Raw genomic sequence first — 15,602 nt, 5'->3', positions numbered from 1 at the left:
TAATTAATATCAATATATGCCAATATAATAATATATCAACTATGGACGTAGATATTGGGGCCCCAGTGATGACTCCCCTTAACCTAGCATAAGCCCCAGGGATATGGCTTTTAAGCTTCATCCCAATAAGCTTTTCCATTTGCAGAATCTTCCCTTTACCTTTTCAATGAACCAGGATAGTTTGACTTCACCTATCTCTTTCTCCAAGGCATTGGTTAGTCAGATCGGGTGTAAATGAGGCCCTGTGGTCTCATCAAACACCATCACCACTTTCCACTCTGACACATTATGACTCTTGCTTCCAACCTTGGCCATCTTTATGCTTTCTTTCCTAGACGCTCCACTGCTTTCTGTATCACGATCTCTCTTCTTCCTGTGTGTCAATTGACCTTTTCTCAATTTCCTCCTTTTCATCCACACTACTCGCTGCCACACCTGAACATGGCCACCTGTTCCTCTTATCTAGCTCTGTGTTTCCACATACTGTTCTACAGTGTGAGTTGTATATCCGCGGGAAGCCCCTGATAAATCTAAATAAAAAGTAATAGTATATTTTTATTTTTACAAAATGAGTGAACTAGGCCTTTATTACTCCTGCATTAGCAGAGAAAAATACTCCTCAGTTAATGTCCTGCAAATAGAGCAACAAAGCTCATATTTGTGTAAATTGTAATCTGTTGGTGTCACTAAATAGGCTGATACCCAATTTCATGGACCCAAGATCCATAGGTAAGGTTGTACATTGCAATATGAATGCCCAATACATACAATAGGCTGAATAGTGAGGGGATTTCCTACATTTAAAGTTCTGTAATAAAAGCTAAGACGCTAGTATTTGTGTAAACTCTTTAAGCAATGTAATCTGTAGGTGTCACTCATTAGGCTGATACCCCATTTCATGGACCCAAGATCCATAGGTAAGGCCGTACATTGCAATTTAAGTATGCCTCCAATGCAATTCTGAAGTCTATATACATCCACAGTGCGATTTCAACTGAATTGTATGTTTTGTGTTAAATTGTCTTTTGTTAAATGTATATACCAACATTATAAAACATCCTTGTTTACCATTATCTAGTCCAATTGTGGCATAATTCCACTATTTTCATTGTGGAATCAGTTTCAATGGGGGACTTTTATTTTGAAGGCAAACAGACAATTTCACTTTTGTTGCTAGTGCTGTTGTTCATGACACACACTCGAAGTCACATCAGCTCTAAAGGAGGGGCAAAGCATAGACACAAGACTGTGGCAAAGACCCTTCGGGAGAGGATATGCTGCACAGCGCCCTCTTGTGTGGGGAGAGTAGTTGAATGAAAAGTGCATCCTTCCTCCTGCACTCAGCAATCGTTGATTATTATTACAAGATTGGACAAGTAAATGCAAGGGCACCATCACGTGGCTTTTACCTTTCCAATTATGTCTAATCAACGAGGAAGGAATAATGCACTTTTAAAGAATTCAAACAGGGATTTCATTTGTGGGTGATCCTGTCCAGAAAGAACAAGTAGAACCCATCGGGTGGAGCCCTAACCCATATGGCACATTGTACAGGTAAGCAATAAGGCAACAAAAAAATCCACCTAGGAAGTAAAACAATTAAAGAACATAGACACTTTAGGTGAGGTGCTGACTAACAGAAGGTAATCTATTCAAATACAAAACAAGTTGATAGTAATCTCTACTTGCTGTGGATCCACTCTACATGTCAAATCAATCGTATGTTATTAGTCACATGCTTCATAAACAACAGGTGTAGACTAACAGTGAAATGCTTACTTACGGGGCCTTTTTCAACACTGCAGAGTTAAAGATAAAGGAGTAGAGACATGAGGAATACATTTACAGTGAATAACAGATAACAGTTGATTGTTCCTAAAGAGTAAATACAGAATAATTGAGGTAATCAGGCACTTTATTTCCATTACATCGCTATTCTAACATTACTGTATTGATTTATTAGGAATGCACATTATTCAGGGCCTCATCAAAATACAGACTAGTGAACAGTGGTAATAACAATAATAATAATAATAATAATAATAAATATATGCCATTTAGTTGACTCTTTTATCCAAATCGATTTACAGTCATGCGTGCATACATTTTACACAAGGGTGGTCCCGGGAATCGAACCCACTATCAATTGCATTGCAAGCGCCATACAAAATTGTGCAAGTTGAAGAAAGTGTTCCACGCATATATAATATCATCAGACAGAGACAAACTGTTAATTCATGAAATACTTCAAAACAGAGCAGTGAAACTTGAAATAAACTCAATTCAACGTCTATTCTACGTTGGTTCAACCAGTGTCCAGTGGGAAGTGTTCTTCACTCAATAAATAGCTTGGGACATCTGCATACCATCTACATGACATCTGCAATTTGTTCCTTACAAACCCTAGACATCTTTCCATTGAGATGCAGCAGGTACGTAATACAACAAGTGGAATGTCATGCATCCAAATGGCAAAGCTCTGGAGATCATCGTCAAGATATTTCATCTCATGTTGTTCATTCAATAAGATCCTACAAAACGGGGGGACAGCAGAGGGAAGGTATCACTATTTTACACATTACGTCTTGTAAATGGATCATCGTTCATTTAAAACAATTGACGGGCCAACATGACCATAACGCTGCCCTTAAATGCACAAGTTCACACACATTCAGCCTTTTTGCTATGCACACAAAATGTCCTATAAATCCTGAGTGCCTTTAGCCACCATGTTAAAGCTAATAACACTCACATCATCTGAATCCACTGGGAAGACTGATGTTCCGTTGCTACTGGCGACACTCTCTGGGTCGGCGGCAATGGAGCAGTCGTCGTCCCGAAGCTGCAGGACAGAGAAGCGATACGTTGGCGCCCTGTAGGGGGCGGAGCAGAGCCACAAGGCATGTCAATATTTAGGACCAGAACGGAAGCAGGCATTTCAATGTGCACTTGTATCTGAGCAGTGTGTCGGAGTTTGTGTGTGTGTGTGTGTGTGTTTGTATGCGTGTGTACTTGCATGCTCGTGCGCATAAATGTGTATGTGGCTCACCTATTTCCATAGCCCATTCTCCTTACAGTATAGACAGCAGCGGCAACAGCCACCAGAATGACAATCCCTGATCCAACACAAACTACGATCAACAGCATCATCTCTCTCTGAAATACAGACATAGCATTATAATATTTCTGGTCATAATATTCTAAATGCTATAAACCTTTATCATGTGACGCAATGAATCATCTAATATGCGGGGCTGTATTTTCTGATGCGGAAGTACCCAGAGGCTTTTGTTCCAGCACACCGCTGACACAACTGATTCAACTCATCAACCAGTTATCAAGCCATTGATTGATTGAATCAGGTGTGTTAGTACTGGGCTGGAACAAAACCCAGCTCACAATGTGTGTCTCCCGAGAATGAAGAACACTGTTACATTATGCCCAGGTAAGTCACACCTTTCACACCGTGAGCAATAACCCAAGCACACACACACTCAAAGGAGACCCACACAAGAACTCGCAGATGCACAGGTCACACTCACCGGGGTTTCAGAATATGGGCTGGCAGTGGGGGGCTGACTGGAGTTCCCACAATGCCTGTTGACTGTCTCCTTTATGCGCAGGGGTGTGAAACCTCCCTCACACTTATCACTGGGAACCTTACGGTACCTACACATGGAGACCACATGGTGAACTGTGTGTGTGTGTGTGTGTTTGGTTTGACTATCTGTGTGTTTGGTTTGACTAAGGAAAAAGGTTATTTTAGGCTTAGGGGTTAAGTTTAGGGTTAGGGATACAGTTAGAGTTATGAGTTATGGTTAGGTGTTAAGGTTAGGGATACAGTTAGTTAGGAGTTATGGTTAGGTGTTAAGGTTAGGGTTAGGGATACAGTTAGAGTTAGGAGTTATGGTTAGGTGTTAAGGTTAGGGATACAGTTAGGAGTTATGGTTAGGGGTTAAGGTTAGGGTTAGGGATACAGTTAGAGTTAGGAGTTATGGTTAGGGGTTAAGGTTAGGGATACAGTTAGAGTTAGGAGTTATGGTTAGGGGTTAAGGTTAGGGATACAGTTAGGAGTTATGGTTAGGTGTTAAGGTTAGGTTTAGGGATACAGTTAGGAGTTAGGAGTTATGGTTAGGGATTAAGGTTAGGGTTAGGGATACAGTTAGAGTTAGGAGTTATGGTTAGGGGTTAAGGTTAGGGTTAGGGCTACAGTTAGGAGTTAGGAGTTATGGTTAGGGGTTAAGGTTAGGGTTAGGGATACAGTTAGAGTTAGGAGTTATGGTTTAGGGTTAAGTTAGAGTTAGGGTTAGGGATACAGTTAGAGTTAGGAGTTATGGTTAGGGGTTAAGGTTAGGGTTAGGGATACAGTTAGAGTTAGGAGTTATGGTTAGGGGTTAAGGTTAGGGTTAGGATACAGTTAGAGTTAGGAGTTATGGTTAGGGGTTAAGGTTAGGGATACAGTTAGAGTTAGGAGTTATGGTTAGGGGTTAAGGTTAGGGATACAGTTAGAGTTAGGAGTTATGGTTAGGGGTTAAGGTTAGGGATACAGTTAGAGTTAGGAGTTATGGTTAGGGGTTAAGGGATACAGTTAGGTTAGGGATACAGTTAGGGGTTAGTTAGGAGTTATGGTTAGGGTTAAGAGTTATGGTTAGGGATACAGTTAGGGAGTTAGGAGTTAGGAGTTAGGGGTTAAGGTTAGGGTTAGGGTTACAGTTAGAGTTAGGAGTTATGGTTAGGGGTTAAGGTTAGGGTTAGGGATACAGTTAGAGTTAGGAGTTATGGTTAGGGTTAAGGTTAGGGTTAGGGATACAGTTAGAGTTAGGAGTTATGGTTAGGGGTTAAGGGTTAGGGATACAGTTAGAGTTAGGAGTTATGGTTAGGGGTTAAGGTTAGGGATACAGTTAGAGTTAGGAGTTATGGTTAGGGGTTAAGGTTAGGGATACAGTTAGAGTTAGGAGTTATGGTTAGGGGTTAAGGTTAGGGATACAGTTAGAGTTAGGAGTTATGGTTAGGGTTAAGGTTAGGGATACAGTTAGAGTTAGGAGTTATGGTTAGGGGTTAAGGTTAGGGATACAGTTAGAGTTAGGAGTTATGGTTAGGGGTTAAGGTTAGGGATACAGTTAGAGTTAGGAGTTATGGTTAGGGGTTAAGGTTAGGGATACAGTTAGAGTTAGGAGTTATGGTTAGGGGTTAAGGTTAGGGATACAGTTAGAGTTAGGAGTTATGGTTAGGGGTTAAGGTTAGGGTTATACAGTTAGAGTTAGGAGTTATGGTTAGGGGTTAAGGTTAGGGATACAGTTAGAGTTAGGAGTTATGGTTAGGGGTTAAGGTTAGGGTTAGGGATACAGTTAGGAGTTAGGAGTTATGGTTAGGTGTTAAGGTTAGGGTTAGGGATACAGTTAGAGTTAGGAGTTATGGTTAGGGTTAAGGTTAGGGGGATACAGTTAGAGTTAGGAGTTATGGTTAGGGGTTAAGGTTAGGGTTAGGGATACAGTTAGAGTTAGGAGTTATGGTTAGGGGTTAAGGTTAGGGTTAGGGATACAGTTAGAGTTAGGAGTTATGGTTAGGGGTTAGGTTAGGGATACAGTTAGAGTTAGGAGTTATGGTTAGGGGTTAAGGTTAGGGATTAGGGTTTAGAGTTAGGAGTTATGGTTAGGGGGTTAGGGTTAGGGATACAGTTAGAGTTAGGAGTTATGGTTAGGGGTTAAGGTTAGGGATACAGTTAGAGTTAGGAGTTATGGTTAGGGGTTAAGGTTAGGGATACAGTTAGAGTTAGGAGTTATGGTTAGGGGTTAAGGTTAGGGATACAGTTAGAGTTAGGAGTTATGGTTAGGGGTTAAGGTTAGGGTTAGGGATACAGTTAGAGTTAGGAGTTATGGTTAGGGGTTAAGGTTAGGGATACAGTTAGAGTTAGGAGTTATGGTTAGGGGTTAAGGTTAGGTTAGGGATACAGTTAGAGTTAGGAGTTATGGTTAGGGGTTAAGGTTAGGGATACAGTTAGAGTTAGGAGTTATGGTTAGGGGTTAAGGTTAGGGATACAGTTAGAGTTAGGAGTTATGGTTAGGGGTTAAGGTTAGGGATACAGTTAGAGTTAGGAGTTATGGTTAGGGGTTAAGGTTAGGGTTAGGGATACAGTTAGAGTTAGGAGTTATGGTTAGGGGTTAAGGTTAGGGATACAGTTAGAGTTAGGAGTTATGGTTAGGGGTTAAGGTTAGGGTTAGGGATACAGTTAGAGTTAGGAGTTATGGTTAGGGGTTAAGGTTAGGGATACAGTTAGAGTTAGGAGTTATGGTTAGGGGTTAAGGTTAGGGTTAGGGATACAGTTAGAGTTAGGAGTTATGGTTAGGGGTTAAGGTTAGGGATACAGTTAGAGTTAGGAGTTATGGTTAGGGGTTAAGGTTAGGGATACAGTTAGGAGTTATGGTTAGGTGTTAAGGTTAGGTTTAGGGATACAGTTAGGAGTTAGGAGTTATGGTTAGGGATTAAGGTTAGGGTTAGGGATACAGTTAGAGTTAGGAGTTATGGTTAGGGGTTAAGGTTAGGGTTAGGGCTACAGTTAGAGTTAGGAGTTATGGTTAGGGGTTAAGGTTAGGGTTAGGGCTACAGTTAGGAGTTAGGAGTTATGGTTAGGGGTTAAGGTTAGGGTTAGGGATACAGTTAGAGTTAGGAGTTATGGTTAGGGGTTAAGTTTAGGGTTAGGGATACAGTTAGAGTTAGGAGTTATGGTTAGGGGTTAAGGTTAGGGTTAGGGATACAGTTAGGAGTTAGGAGATATGGTTAGGGGTTAAGGTTAGGGTTAGGGATACAGTTAGAGTTAGGAGTTATGGTTAGGGGTTAAGGTTAGGGTTAGGGATACAGTTAGAGTTAGGAGTTATGGTTAGGGGTTAAGGTTAGGGTTAGGGATACATTTAGAGTTAGGAGTTATGGTTAGGGGTTAAGGTTAGGGATACAGTTAGAGTTAGGAGTTATGGTTAGGGGTTAAGGTTAGGGATACAGTTAGAGTTAGGAGTTATGGTTAGGGGTTAAGGTTAGGGATACAGTTAGAGTTAGGAGTTATGGTTAGGGGTTAAGTTTAGGGATACAGTTAGAGTTAGGAGTTATGGTTAGGGGTCAAGGTTAGGGTTAGGGATACAGTTAGGAGTTAGGAGTTATGGTTAGGTGTTAAGGTTAGGGTTAGGGATAGAGTTAGAGTTAGGGTTATGGTTAGGGTTAGGGTTAGGGTTAGGGATACAGTTAGAGTTAGGAGTTATGGTTAGGGGTTAAGGTTAGGGATACAGTTAGAGTTAGGAGTTATGGTTAGGGGTTAAGGTTAGGGATACAGTTAGAGTTAGGAGTTATGGTTAGGGGTTAAGGTTAGGGATACAGTTAGAGTTAGGAGTTATGGTTAGGGGTTAAGGTTAGGGATACAGTTAGAGTTAGGAGTTATGGTTAGGGGTTAAGGTTAGGGATACAGTTAGAGTTAGGAGTTATGGTTAGGGGTTAAGGTTAGGGATACAGTTAGAGTTAGGAGTTATGGTTAGGGGTTAAGGTTAGGGATAGGGATTACAGTTAGAGTTAGGAGTTATGGTTAGGGTTAAGGTTAGGGATACAGTTAGAGTTAGGAGTTATGGTTAGGGGTTAAGGGGTTAGGGATACAGTTAGAGTTAGGAGTTATGGTTAGGGGTTAAGGTTAGGGATACAGTTAGAGTTAGGAGTTATGGTTAGGGGTTAAGGTTAGGATTAGGGATACAGTTAGAGTTAGGAGTTATGGTTAGGGGTTAAGGTTAGGGATACAGTTAGAGTTAGGAGTTATGGTTAGGGGTTAAGGTTAGGGTTAGGGATACAGTTAGAGTTAGGAGTTATGGTTAGGGGTTAAGGTTAGGGATACAGTTAGAGTTAGGAGTTATGGTTAGGGTTAAGGTTAGGGTTAGGGATACAGTTAGAGTTAGGAGTTATGGTTAGGGGTTAAGGTTAGGGATACAGTTAGAGTTAGGAGTTATGGTTAGGGGTTAAGGTTAGGGATACAGTTAGAGTTAGGAGTTATGGTTAGGGGTTAAGGTTAGGATACAGTTAGAGTTAGGAGTTATGGTTAGGGGTTAAGGTTAGGGATACAGTTAGAGTTAGGAGTTATGGTTAGGGGTTAAGGTTAGGGATACAGTTAGAGTTAGGAGTTATGGTTAGGGGTTAAGGTTAGGGATACAGTTAGAGTTAGGAGTTATGGTTAGGGGTTAAGGTTAGGGATACAGTTAGAGTTAGGAGTTATGGTTAGGGGTTAAGGTTAGGGATACAGTTAGAGTTAGGAGTTATGGTTAGGGGTTAAGGTTAGGGTTAGGGATACAGTTAGGAGTTAGGAGTTATGGTTAGGGTTTAAGGTTAGGGATACAGTTAGAGTTAGGAGTTATGGTTAGGGGTTAAGGTTAGGGTTAGGGATACAGTTAGAGTTAGGAGTTATGGTTAGGGGTTAAGGTTAGGGTTAGGGATACAGTTAGAGTTAGGAGTTATGGTTAGGGGTTAAGGTTAGGGATACAGTTAGAGTTAGGAGTTATGGTTAGGGGTTAAGGTTAGGGATACAGTTAGAGTTAGGAGTTATGGTTAGGGGTTAAGGTTAGGGATACAGTTAGAGTTAGGAGTTATGGTTAGGGGTTAAGTTTAGGGATACAGTTAGAGTTAGGAGTTATGGTTAGGGGTCAAGGTTAGGGTTAGGGATACAGTTAGGAGTTAGGAGTTATGGTTAGGTGTTAAGGTTAGGGTTAGGGATACAGTTAGAGTTAGGAGTTATGGTTAGGGGTTAAGGTTAGGGTTAGGGATACAGTTAGAGTTAGGAGTTATGGTTAGGGGTTAAGGTTAGGGTTAGGGATACAGTTAGAGTTAGGAGTTATGGTTAGGGGTTAAGGTTAGGGATACAGTTAGAGTTAGGAGTTATGGTTAGGGGTTAAGGTTAGGGATACAGTTAGAGTTAGGAGTTATGGTTAGGGGTTAAGGTTAGGGATACAGTTAGAGTTAGGAGTTATGGTTAGGGGTTAAGGTTAGGGATACAGTTAGAGTTAGGAGTTATGGTTAGGGGTTAAGGTTAGGGATACAGTTAGAGTTAGGAGTTATGGTTAGGGGTTAAGGTTAGGGTTAGGGATACAGTTAGGAGTTAGGAGTTATGGTTAGGGGTTAAGGTTAGGGTTAGGGATACAGTTAGAGTTAGGAGTTATGGTTAGGGGTTAAGGTTAGGGTTAGGGATACAGTTAGAGTTAGGAGTTATGGTTAGGGGTTAAGGTTAGGGATACAGTTAGAGTTAGGAGTTATGGTTAGGGGTTAAGGTTAGGGATACAGTTAGAGTTAGGAGTTATGGTTAGGGGTTAAGGTTAGGGATACAGTTAGAGTTAGGAGTTATGGTTAGGGGTTAAGGTTAGGGATACAGTTAGAGTTAGGAGTTATGGTTAGGGGTTAAGGTTAGGGATACAGTTAGAGTTAGGAGTTATGGTTAGGGGTTAAGGTTAGGGATACAGTTAGAGTTAGGAGTTATGGTTAGGGGTTAAGGTTAGGTTAGGATACAGTTAGAGTTAGGAGTTATGGTTAGGGGTTAAGGTTAGGGATACAGTTAGAGTTAGGAGTTATGGTTAGGGGTTAAGGGGTTAGGGATACAGTTAGAGTTAGGAGTTATGGTTAGGGGTTAAGGTTAGGGATACAGTTAGAGTTAGGAGTTATGGTTAGGGGTTAAGGTTAGGGTTAGGGATACAGTTAGAGTTAGGAGTTATGGTTAGGGGTTAAGGTTAGGGATACAGTTAGAGTTAGGAGTTATGGTTAGGGGTTAAGGTTAGGGATACAGTTAGAGTTAGGAGTTATGGTTAGGGTTAAGGTTAAGTTAGGGATACAGTTAGAGTTAGGAGTTATGGTTAGGGGTTAAGTTTAGGGATACAGTTAGAGTTAGGAGTTATGGTTAGGGGTTAAGGTTAGGAATACAGTTAGAGTTAGGAGTTATGGTTAGGGGTTAAGGTTAGGGATACAGTTAGAGTTAGGAGTTATGGTTAGGGGTTAAGGTTAGGGATACAGTTAGAGTTAGGAGTTATGGTTAGGGTTAAGGTTAGGGATACAGTTAGAGTTAGGGTTAGGGTTAGGGGTTAGGTTTAGGGATACAGTTAGAGTTAGGAGTTATGGTTAGGGATTAAGTTAGGGTTAGGGATACAGTTAGAGTTAGGAGTTATGGTTAGGGGTTAAGGTTAGGGTTAGGGCTACAGTTAGGAGTTAGGAGTTATGGTTAGGGGTTAAGGTTAGGGTTAGGGATACAGTTAGAGTTAGGAGTTATGGTTAGGGGTTAAGTTTAGGGTTAGGGATACAGTTAGAGTTAGGAGTTATGGTTAGGGGTTAAGGTTAGGGTTAGGGATACAGTTAGGAGTTAGGAGATATGGTTAGGGGTTAAGGTTAGGGTTAGGGATACAGTTAGAGTTAGGAGTTATGGTTAGGGGTTAAGGTTAGGGTTAGGGATACAGTTAGAGTTAGGAGTTATGGTTAGGGGTTAAGGTTAGGGTTAGGGATACATTTAGAGTTAGGAGTTATGGTTAGGGGTTAAGGTTAGGGATACAGTTAGAGTTAGGAGTTATGGTTAGGGGTTAAGGTTAGGGATACAGTTAGAGTTAGGAGTTATGGTTAGGGGTTAAGGTTAGGGATACAGTTAGAGTTAGGAGTTATGGTTAGGGGTTAAGTTTAGGGATACAGTTAGAGTTAGGAGTTATGGTTAGGGGTCAAGGTTAGGGTTAGGGATACAGTTAGGAGTTAGGAGTTATGGTTAGGTGTTAAGGTTAGGGTTAGGGATACAGTTAGAGTTAGGAGTTATGGTTAGGGGTTAAGGTTAGGGTTAGGGATACAGTTAGAGTTAGGAGTTATGGTTAGGGGTTAAGGTTAGGGTTAGGGATACAGTTAGAGTTAGGAGTTATGGTTAGGGGTTAAGGTTAGGGATACAGTTAGAGTTAGGAGTTATGGTTAGGGGTTAAGGTTAGGGATACAGTTAGAGTTAGGAGTTATGGTTAGGGGTTAAGGTTAGGGATACAGTTAGAGTTAGGAGTTATGGTTAGGGTTAAGGTTAGGGATACAGTTAGAGTTAGGAGTTATGGTTAGGGGTTAAGGTTAGGGATACAGTTAGAGTTAGGAGTTATGGTTAGGGGTTAAGGTTAGGGATACAGTTAGAGTTAGGAGTTATGGTTAGGGTTAAGGTTAGGGATACAGTTAGAGTTAGGAGTTATGGTTAGGGGTTAAGGTTAGGGTTAGGGATACAGTTAGAGTTAGGAGTTATGGTTAGGGGTTAAGGTTAGGGATACAGTTAGAGTTAGGAGTTATGGTTAGGGGTTAAGGTTAGGGATACAGTTAGAGTTAGGAGTTATGGTTAGGGGTTAAGGTTAGGGATACAGTTAGAGTTAGGAGTTATGGTTAGGGGTTAAGGTTAGGGATACAGTTAGAGTTAGGAGTTATGGTTAGGGGTTAAGGTTAGGGATACAGTTAGAGTTAGGAGTTATGGTTAGGGTTAAGGTTAGGGTTAGGGATACAGTTAGAGTTAGGAGTTATGGTTAGGTGTTAAGGTTAGGGTTAGGGATACAGTTAGAGTTAGGAGTTATGGTTAGGGGTTAAGGTTAGGGTTAGGGATACAGTTAGAGTTAGGAGTTATGGTTAGGGGTTAAGGTTAGGGATACAGTTAGAGTTAGGAGTTATGGTTAGGGGTTAAGGTTAGGGATACAGTTAGAGTTAGGAGTTATGGTTAGGGTTAAGGTTAGGGATACAGTTAGAGTTAGGAGTTATGGTTAGGGGTTAAGGTTAGGGATACAGTTAGAGTTAGGAGTTATGGTTAGGGGTTAAGGTTAGGGATACAGTTAGAGTTAGGAGTTATGGTTAGGGGTTAAGGTTAGGGATACAGTTAGAGTTAGGAGTTATGGTTAGGGGTTAAGGTTAGGGATACAGTTAGAGTTAGGAGTTATGGTTAGGGGTTAAGGTTAGGGATACAGTTAGAGTTAGGAGTTATGGTTAGGGGTTAAGGTTAGGGTTAGGGATACAGTTAGAGTTAGGAGTTATGGTTAGGGGTTAAGGTTAGGGATACAGTTAGAGTTAGGAGTTATGGTTAGGGTTAAGGTTAGGGTTAGGGATACAGTTAGAGTTAGGAGTTATGGTTAGGGGTTAAGGTTAGGGATACAGTTAGAGTTAGGAGTTATGGTTAGGGGTTAAGGTTAGGATACAGTTAGAGTTAGGAGTTATGGTTAGGGGTTAAGGTTAGGATACAGTTAGAGTTAGGAGTTATGGTTAGGGGTTAAGGTTAGGGTTAGGATACAGTTAGAGTTAGGAGTTATGGTTAGGGGTTAAGGTTAGGGATACAGTTAGAGTTAGGAGTTATGGTTAGGGGTTAAGGTTAGGGAGGGATACAGTTAGAGTTAGGAGTTATGGTTAGGGGTTAAGGTTAGGGATACAGTTAGAGTTAGGAGTTATGGTTAGGGGTTAAGGTTAGGGTTAGGGATACAGTTAGAGTTAGGAGTTATGGTTAGGGGTTAAGGTTAGGGATACAGTTAGAGTTAGGAGTTATGGTTAGGGGTTAAGGTTAGGGATACAGTTAGGAGTTAGGGTTAGGGTTAAGGTTAGGTTTAGGGATACAGTTAGAGTTAGGAGTTATGGTTAGGGATTAAGGTTAGGGTTAGGGATACAGTTAGAGTTAGGAGTTATGGTTAGGGGTTAAGGTTAGGGGGCTACAGTTAGAGTTAGGAGTTATGGTTAGGGGTTAAGGTTAGGGATACAGTTAGAGTTAGGAGTTATGGTTAGGGGTTAAGGTTAGGGTTAGGATACAGTTAGAGTTAGGAGTTATGGTTAGGGTTAAGTTAGGGTTAGGGATACAGTTAGAGTTAGGAGTTATGGTTAGGGGTTAAGGTTAGGGTTAGGGATACAGTTAGAGTTAGGAGTTATGGTTAGGGGTTAAGGTTAGGGTTAGGGATACAGTTAGAGTTAGGAGTTATGGTTAGGGGTTAAGGTTAGGTTAGGATACAGTTAGAGTTAGGAGTTATGGTTAGGGGTTAAGGTTAGGGTTAGGGATACAGTTAGAGTTAGGAGTTATGGTTAGGGGTTAAGGTTAGGGATACAGTTAGAGTTAGGAGTTATGGTTAGGGGTTAAGGTTAGGGATACAGTTAGAGTTAGGAGTTATGGTTAGGGGTTAAGGTTAGGGATACAGTTAGAGTTAGGAGTTATGGTTAGGGGTTAAGTTTTAGGGATACAGTTAGAGTTAGGAGTTATGGTTAGGGGTTAAGGTTAGGGTTAGGGATACAGTTAGGAGTTAGGAGTTATGGTTAGGGGTTAAGGTTAGGGTTAGGGATACAGTTAGAGTTAGGAGTTATGGTTAGGGTTAAGGTTAGGGTTAGGGATACAGTTAGAGTTAGGAGTTATGGTTAGGGGTTAAGGTTAGGGATACAGTTAGAGTTAGGAGTTATGGTTAGGGGTTAAGGTTAGGGATACAGTTAGAGTTAGGAGTTATGGTTAGGGTTAAGGTTAGGGATACAGTTAGAGTTAGGAGTTATGGTTAGGGGTTAAGGTTAGGGATACAGTTAGAGTTAGGAGTTATGGTTAGGGGTTAAGGTTAGGATACAGTTAGAGTTAGGAGTTATGGTTAGGGGTTAAGGTTAGGGATACAGTTAGAGTTAGGAGTTATGGTTAGGGGTTAAGGTTAGGGATACAGTTAGAGTTAGGAGTTATGGTTAGGGGTTAAGGTTAGGGATACAGTTAGAGTTAGGAGTTATGGTTAGGGGTTAAGGTTAGGGTTAGGGATACAGTTAGAGTTAGGAGTTATGGTTAGGGGTTAAGGTTAGGGATACAGTTAGAGTTAGGAGTTATGGTTAGGGGTTAAGGTTAGGGATACAGTTAGAGTTAGGAGTTATGGTTAGGGGTTAAGGTTAGGGATACAGTTAGAGTTAGGAGTTATGGTTAGGGGTTAAGGTTAGGGTTAGGGATACAGTTAGGGATACAGTTAGGTTAGTTAGGAGTTATGGTTAGGGGTTAAGGTTAGGGATACAGTTAGAGTTAGGAGTTATGGTTAGGGGTTAAGGTTAGGGGGATACAGTTAGAGTTAGGAGTTATGGTTAGGGGTTAAGGTTAGGGATACAGTTAGAGTTAGGAGTTATGGTTAGGGGTTAAGGTTAGGGTTAGGGATACAGTTAGAGTTAGGAGTTATGGTTAGGGGGTTAAGGTTAGGGATACAGTTAGAGTTAGGAGTTATGGTTAGGGGTTAAGGTTAGGGATACAGTTAGAGTTAGGAGTTATGGTTAGGGGGTTAGGTTAGGGATACAGTTAGAGTTAGGAGTTATGGTTAGGGTTAAGGTTAGGGATACAGTTAGAGTTAGGAGTTATGGTTAGGGGTTAAGGTTAGGATACAGTTAGAGTTAGGAGTTATGGTTAGGGGTTAAGGTTAGGGATACAGTTAGAGTTAGGAGTTATGGTTAGGGGTTAAGGTTAGGGATACAGTTAGAGTTAGGAGTTATGGTTAGGGGTTAAGGTTAGGGATACAGTTAGAGTTAGGAGTTATGGTTAGGGGTTAAGGTTAGGGTTAGGGATACAGTTAGGAGTTAGGAGATATGGTTAGGGGTTAAGGTTAGGGTTAGGGATACAGTTAGAGTTAGGAGTTATGGTTAGGGGTTAAGGTTAGGGTTAGGGATACAGTTAGAGTTAGGAGTTATGGTTAGGGGTTAAGGTTAGGGTTAGGGATACAGTTAGAGTTAGGAGTTATGGTTAGGGGTTAAGGTTAGGGATACAGTTAGAGTTAGGAGTTATGGTTAGGGGTTAAGGTTAGGGATACAGTTAGAGTTAGGAGTTATGGTTAGGGGTTAAGGTTAGGGATACAGTTAGAGTTAGGAGTTATGGTTAGGGGTTAAGGTTAGGGATACAGTTAGAGTTAGGAGTTATGGTTAGGGGTTAAGGTTAGGGTTAGGGATACAGTTAGAGTTAGGAGTTATGGTTAGGGGTTAAGGTTAGGGTTAGGGATACAGTTAGAGTTAGGAGTTATGGTTAGGGTTAAGGTTAGGGTTAGGGATACAGTTAGAGTTAGGAGTTATGGTTAGGGGTTAAGGTTAGGGTTAGGGATACAGTTAGAGTTAGGAGTTATGGTTAGGGGTTAAGGATTAGGGTTAGGGATACAGTTAGAGTTAGGAGTTATGGTTAGGGGTTAAGGTTAGGGATACAGTTAGAGTTAGGAGTTATGGTTAGGGGTTAAGGTTAGGGATACAGTTAGAGTTAGGAGTTATGGTTAGGGGTTAAGGTTAGGGATACAGTTAGAGTTAGGAGTTATGGTTAGGGGTTAAGGTTAGGGATACAGTTAGAGTTAGGAGTTATGGTTAGGGGTTAAGGTTAGGGTTAGGGATACAGTTAGAGTTAGGAGTTATGGTTAGGGGTTAAGGTTAGGGTTATACAGTTAGAGTTAGGAGTTATGGTTAGGGGTTAAGGTTAGGGATACAGTTAGGTTAGGAGTTATGGTTAGGGGTTAAGGTTAGGGATACAGTTAGAGTTAGGAGTTATGGTTAGGGGTTAAGGTTAGGGGGATACAGTTAGAGTTAGGAGTTATGGTTAGGGGTTAAGGTTAGGGATACAGTTAGAGTTAGGAGTTATGGTTAGGGTTAAGGTT

The 15,602-nt window shown here is 41.1% G+C and overlaps 1 protein-coding gene across 1 annotated transcript in view; it reads right to left on the bottom strand.

Annotated features, from left to right (window-relative positions):
• Nucleotides 1–1,897: 1,897 nt before the first annotated feature.
• The window catches only part of LOC124014166 (sortilin-like), a 42,471-nt gene continuing 28,766 nt past the window's right edge, over nt 1,898–15,602 (bottom strand). Inside the window, exons 18-21 of the mRNA XM_046328921.1 lie at nt 3,543–3,669; nt 3,050–3,156; nt 2,753–2,873; nt 1,898–2,531 (exon numbers count right to left, since the gene is read on the bottom strand). Of these exons, the coding sequence (XP_046184877.1) occupies nt 2,517–2,531; nt 2,753–2,873; nt 3,050–3,156; nt 3,543–3,669 (370 nt within the window). The 3' untranslated portion in view covers nt 1,898–2,516. The remainder of the gene's footprint in view (nt 2,532–2,752; nt 2,874–3,049; nt 3,157–3,542; nt 3,670–15,602) is intronic.

The sequence above is a fragment of the Oncorhynchus gorbuscha genome, linkage group LG25 (assembly GCF_021184085.1).
Source record: "Oncorhynchus gorbuscha isolate QuinsamMale2020 ecotype Even-year linkage group LG25, OgorEven_v1.0, whole genome shotgun sequence".
Taxonomy (NCBI): Eukaryota; Metazoa; Chordata; class Actinopteri; order Salmoniformes; family Salmonidae; genus Oncorhynchus; species Oncorhynchus gorbuscha.
This window is presented reverse-complemented; position numbering and strand designations above follow the sequence as displayed.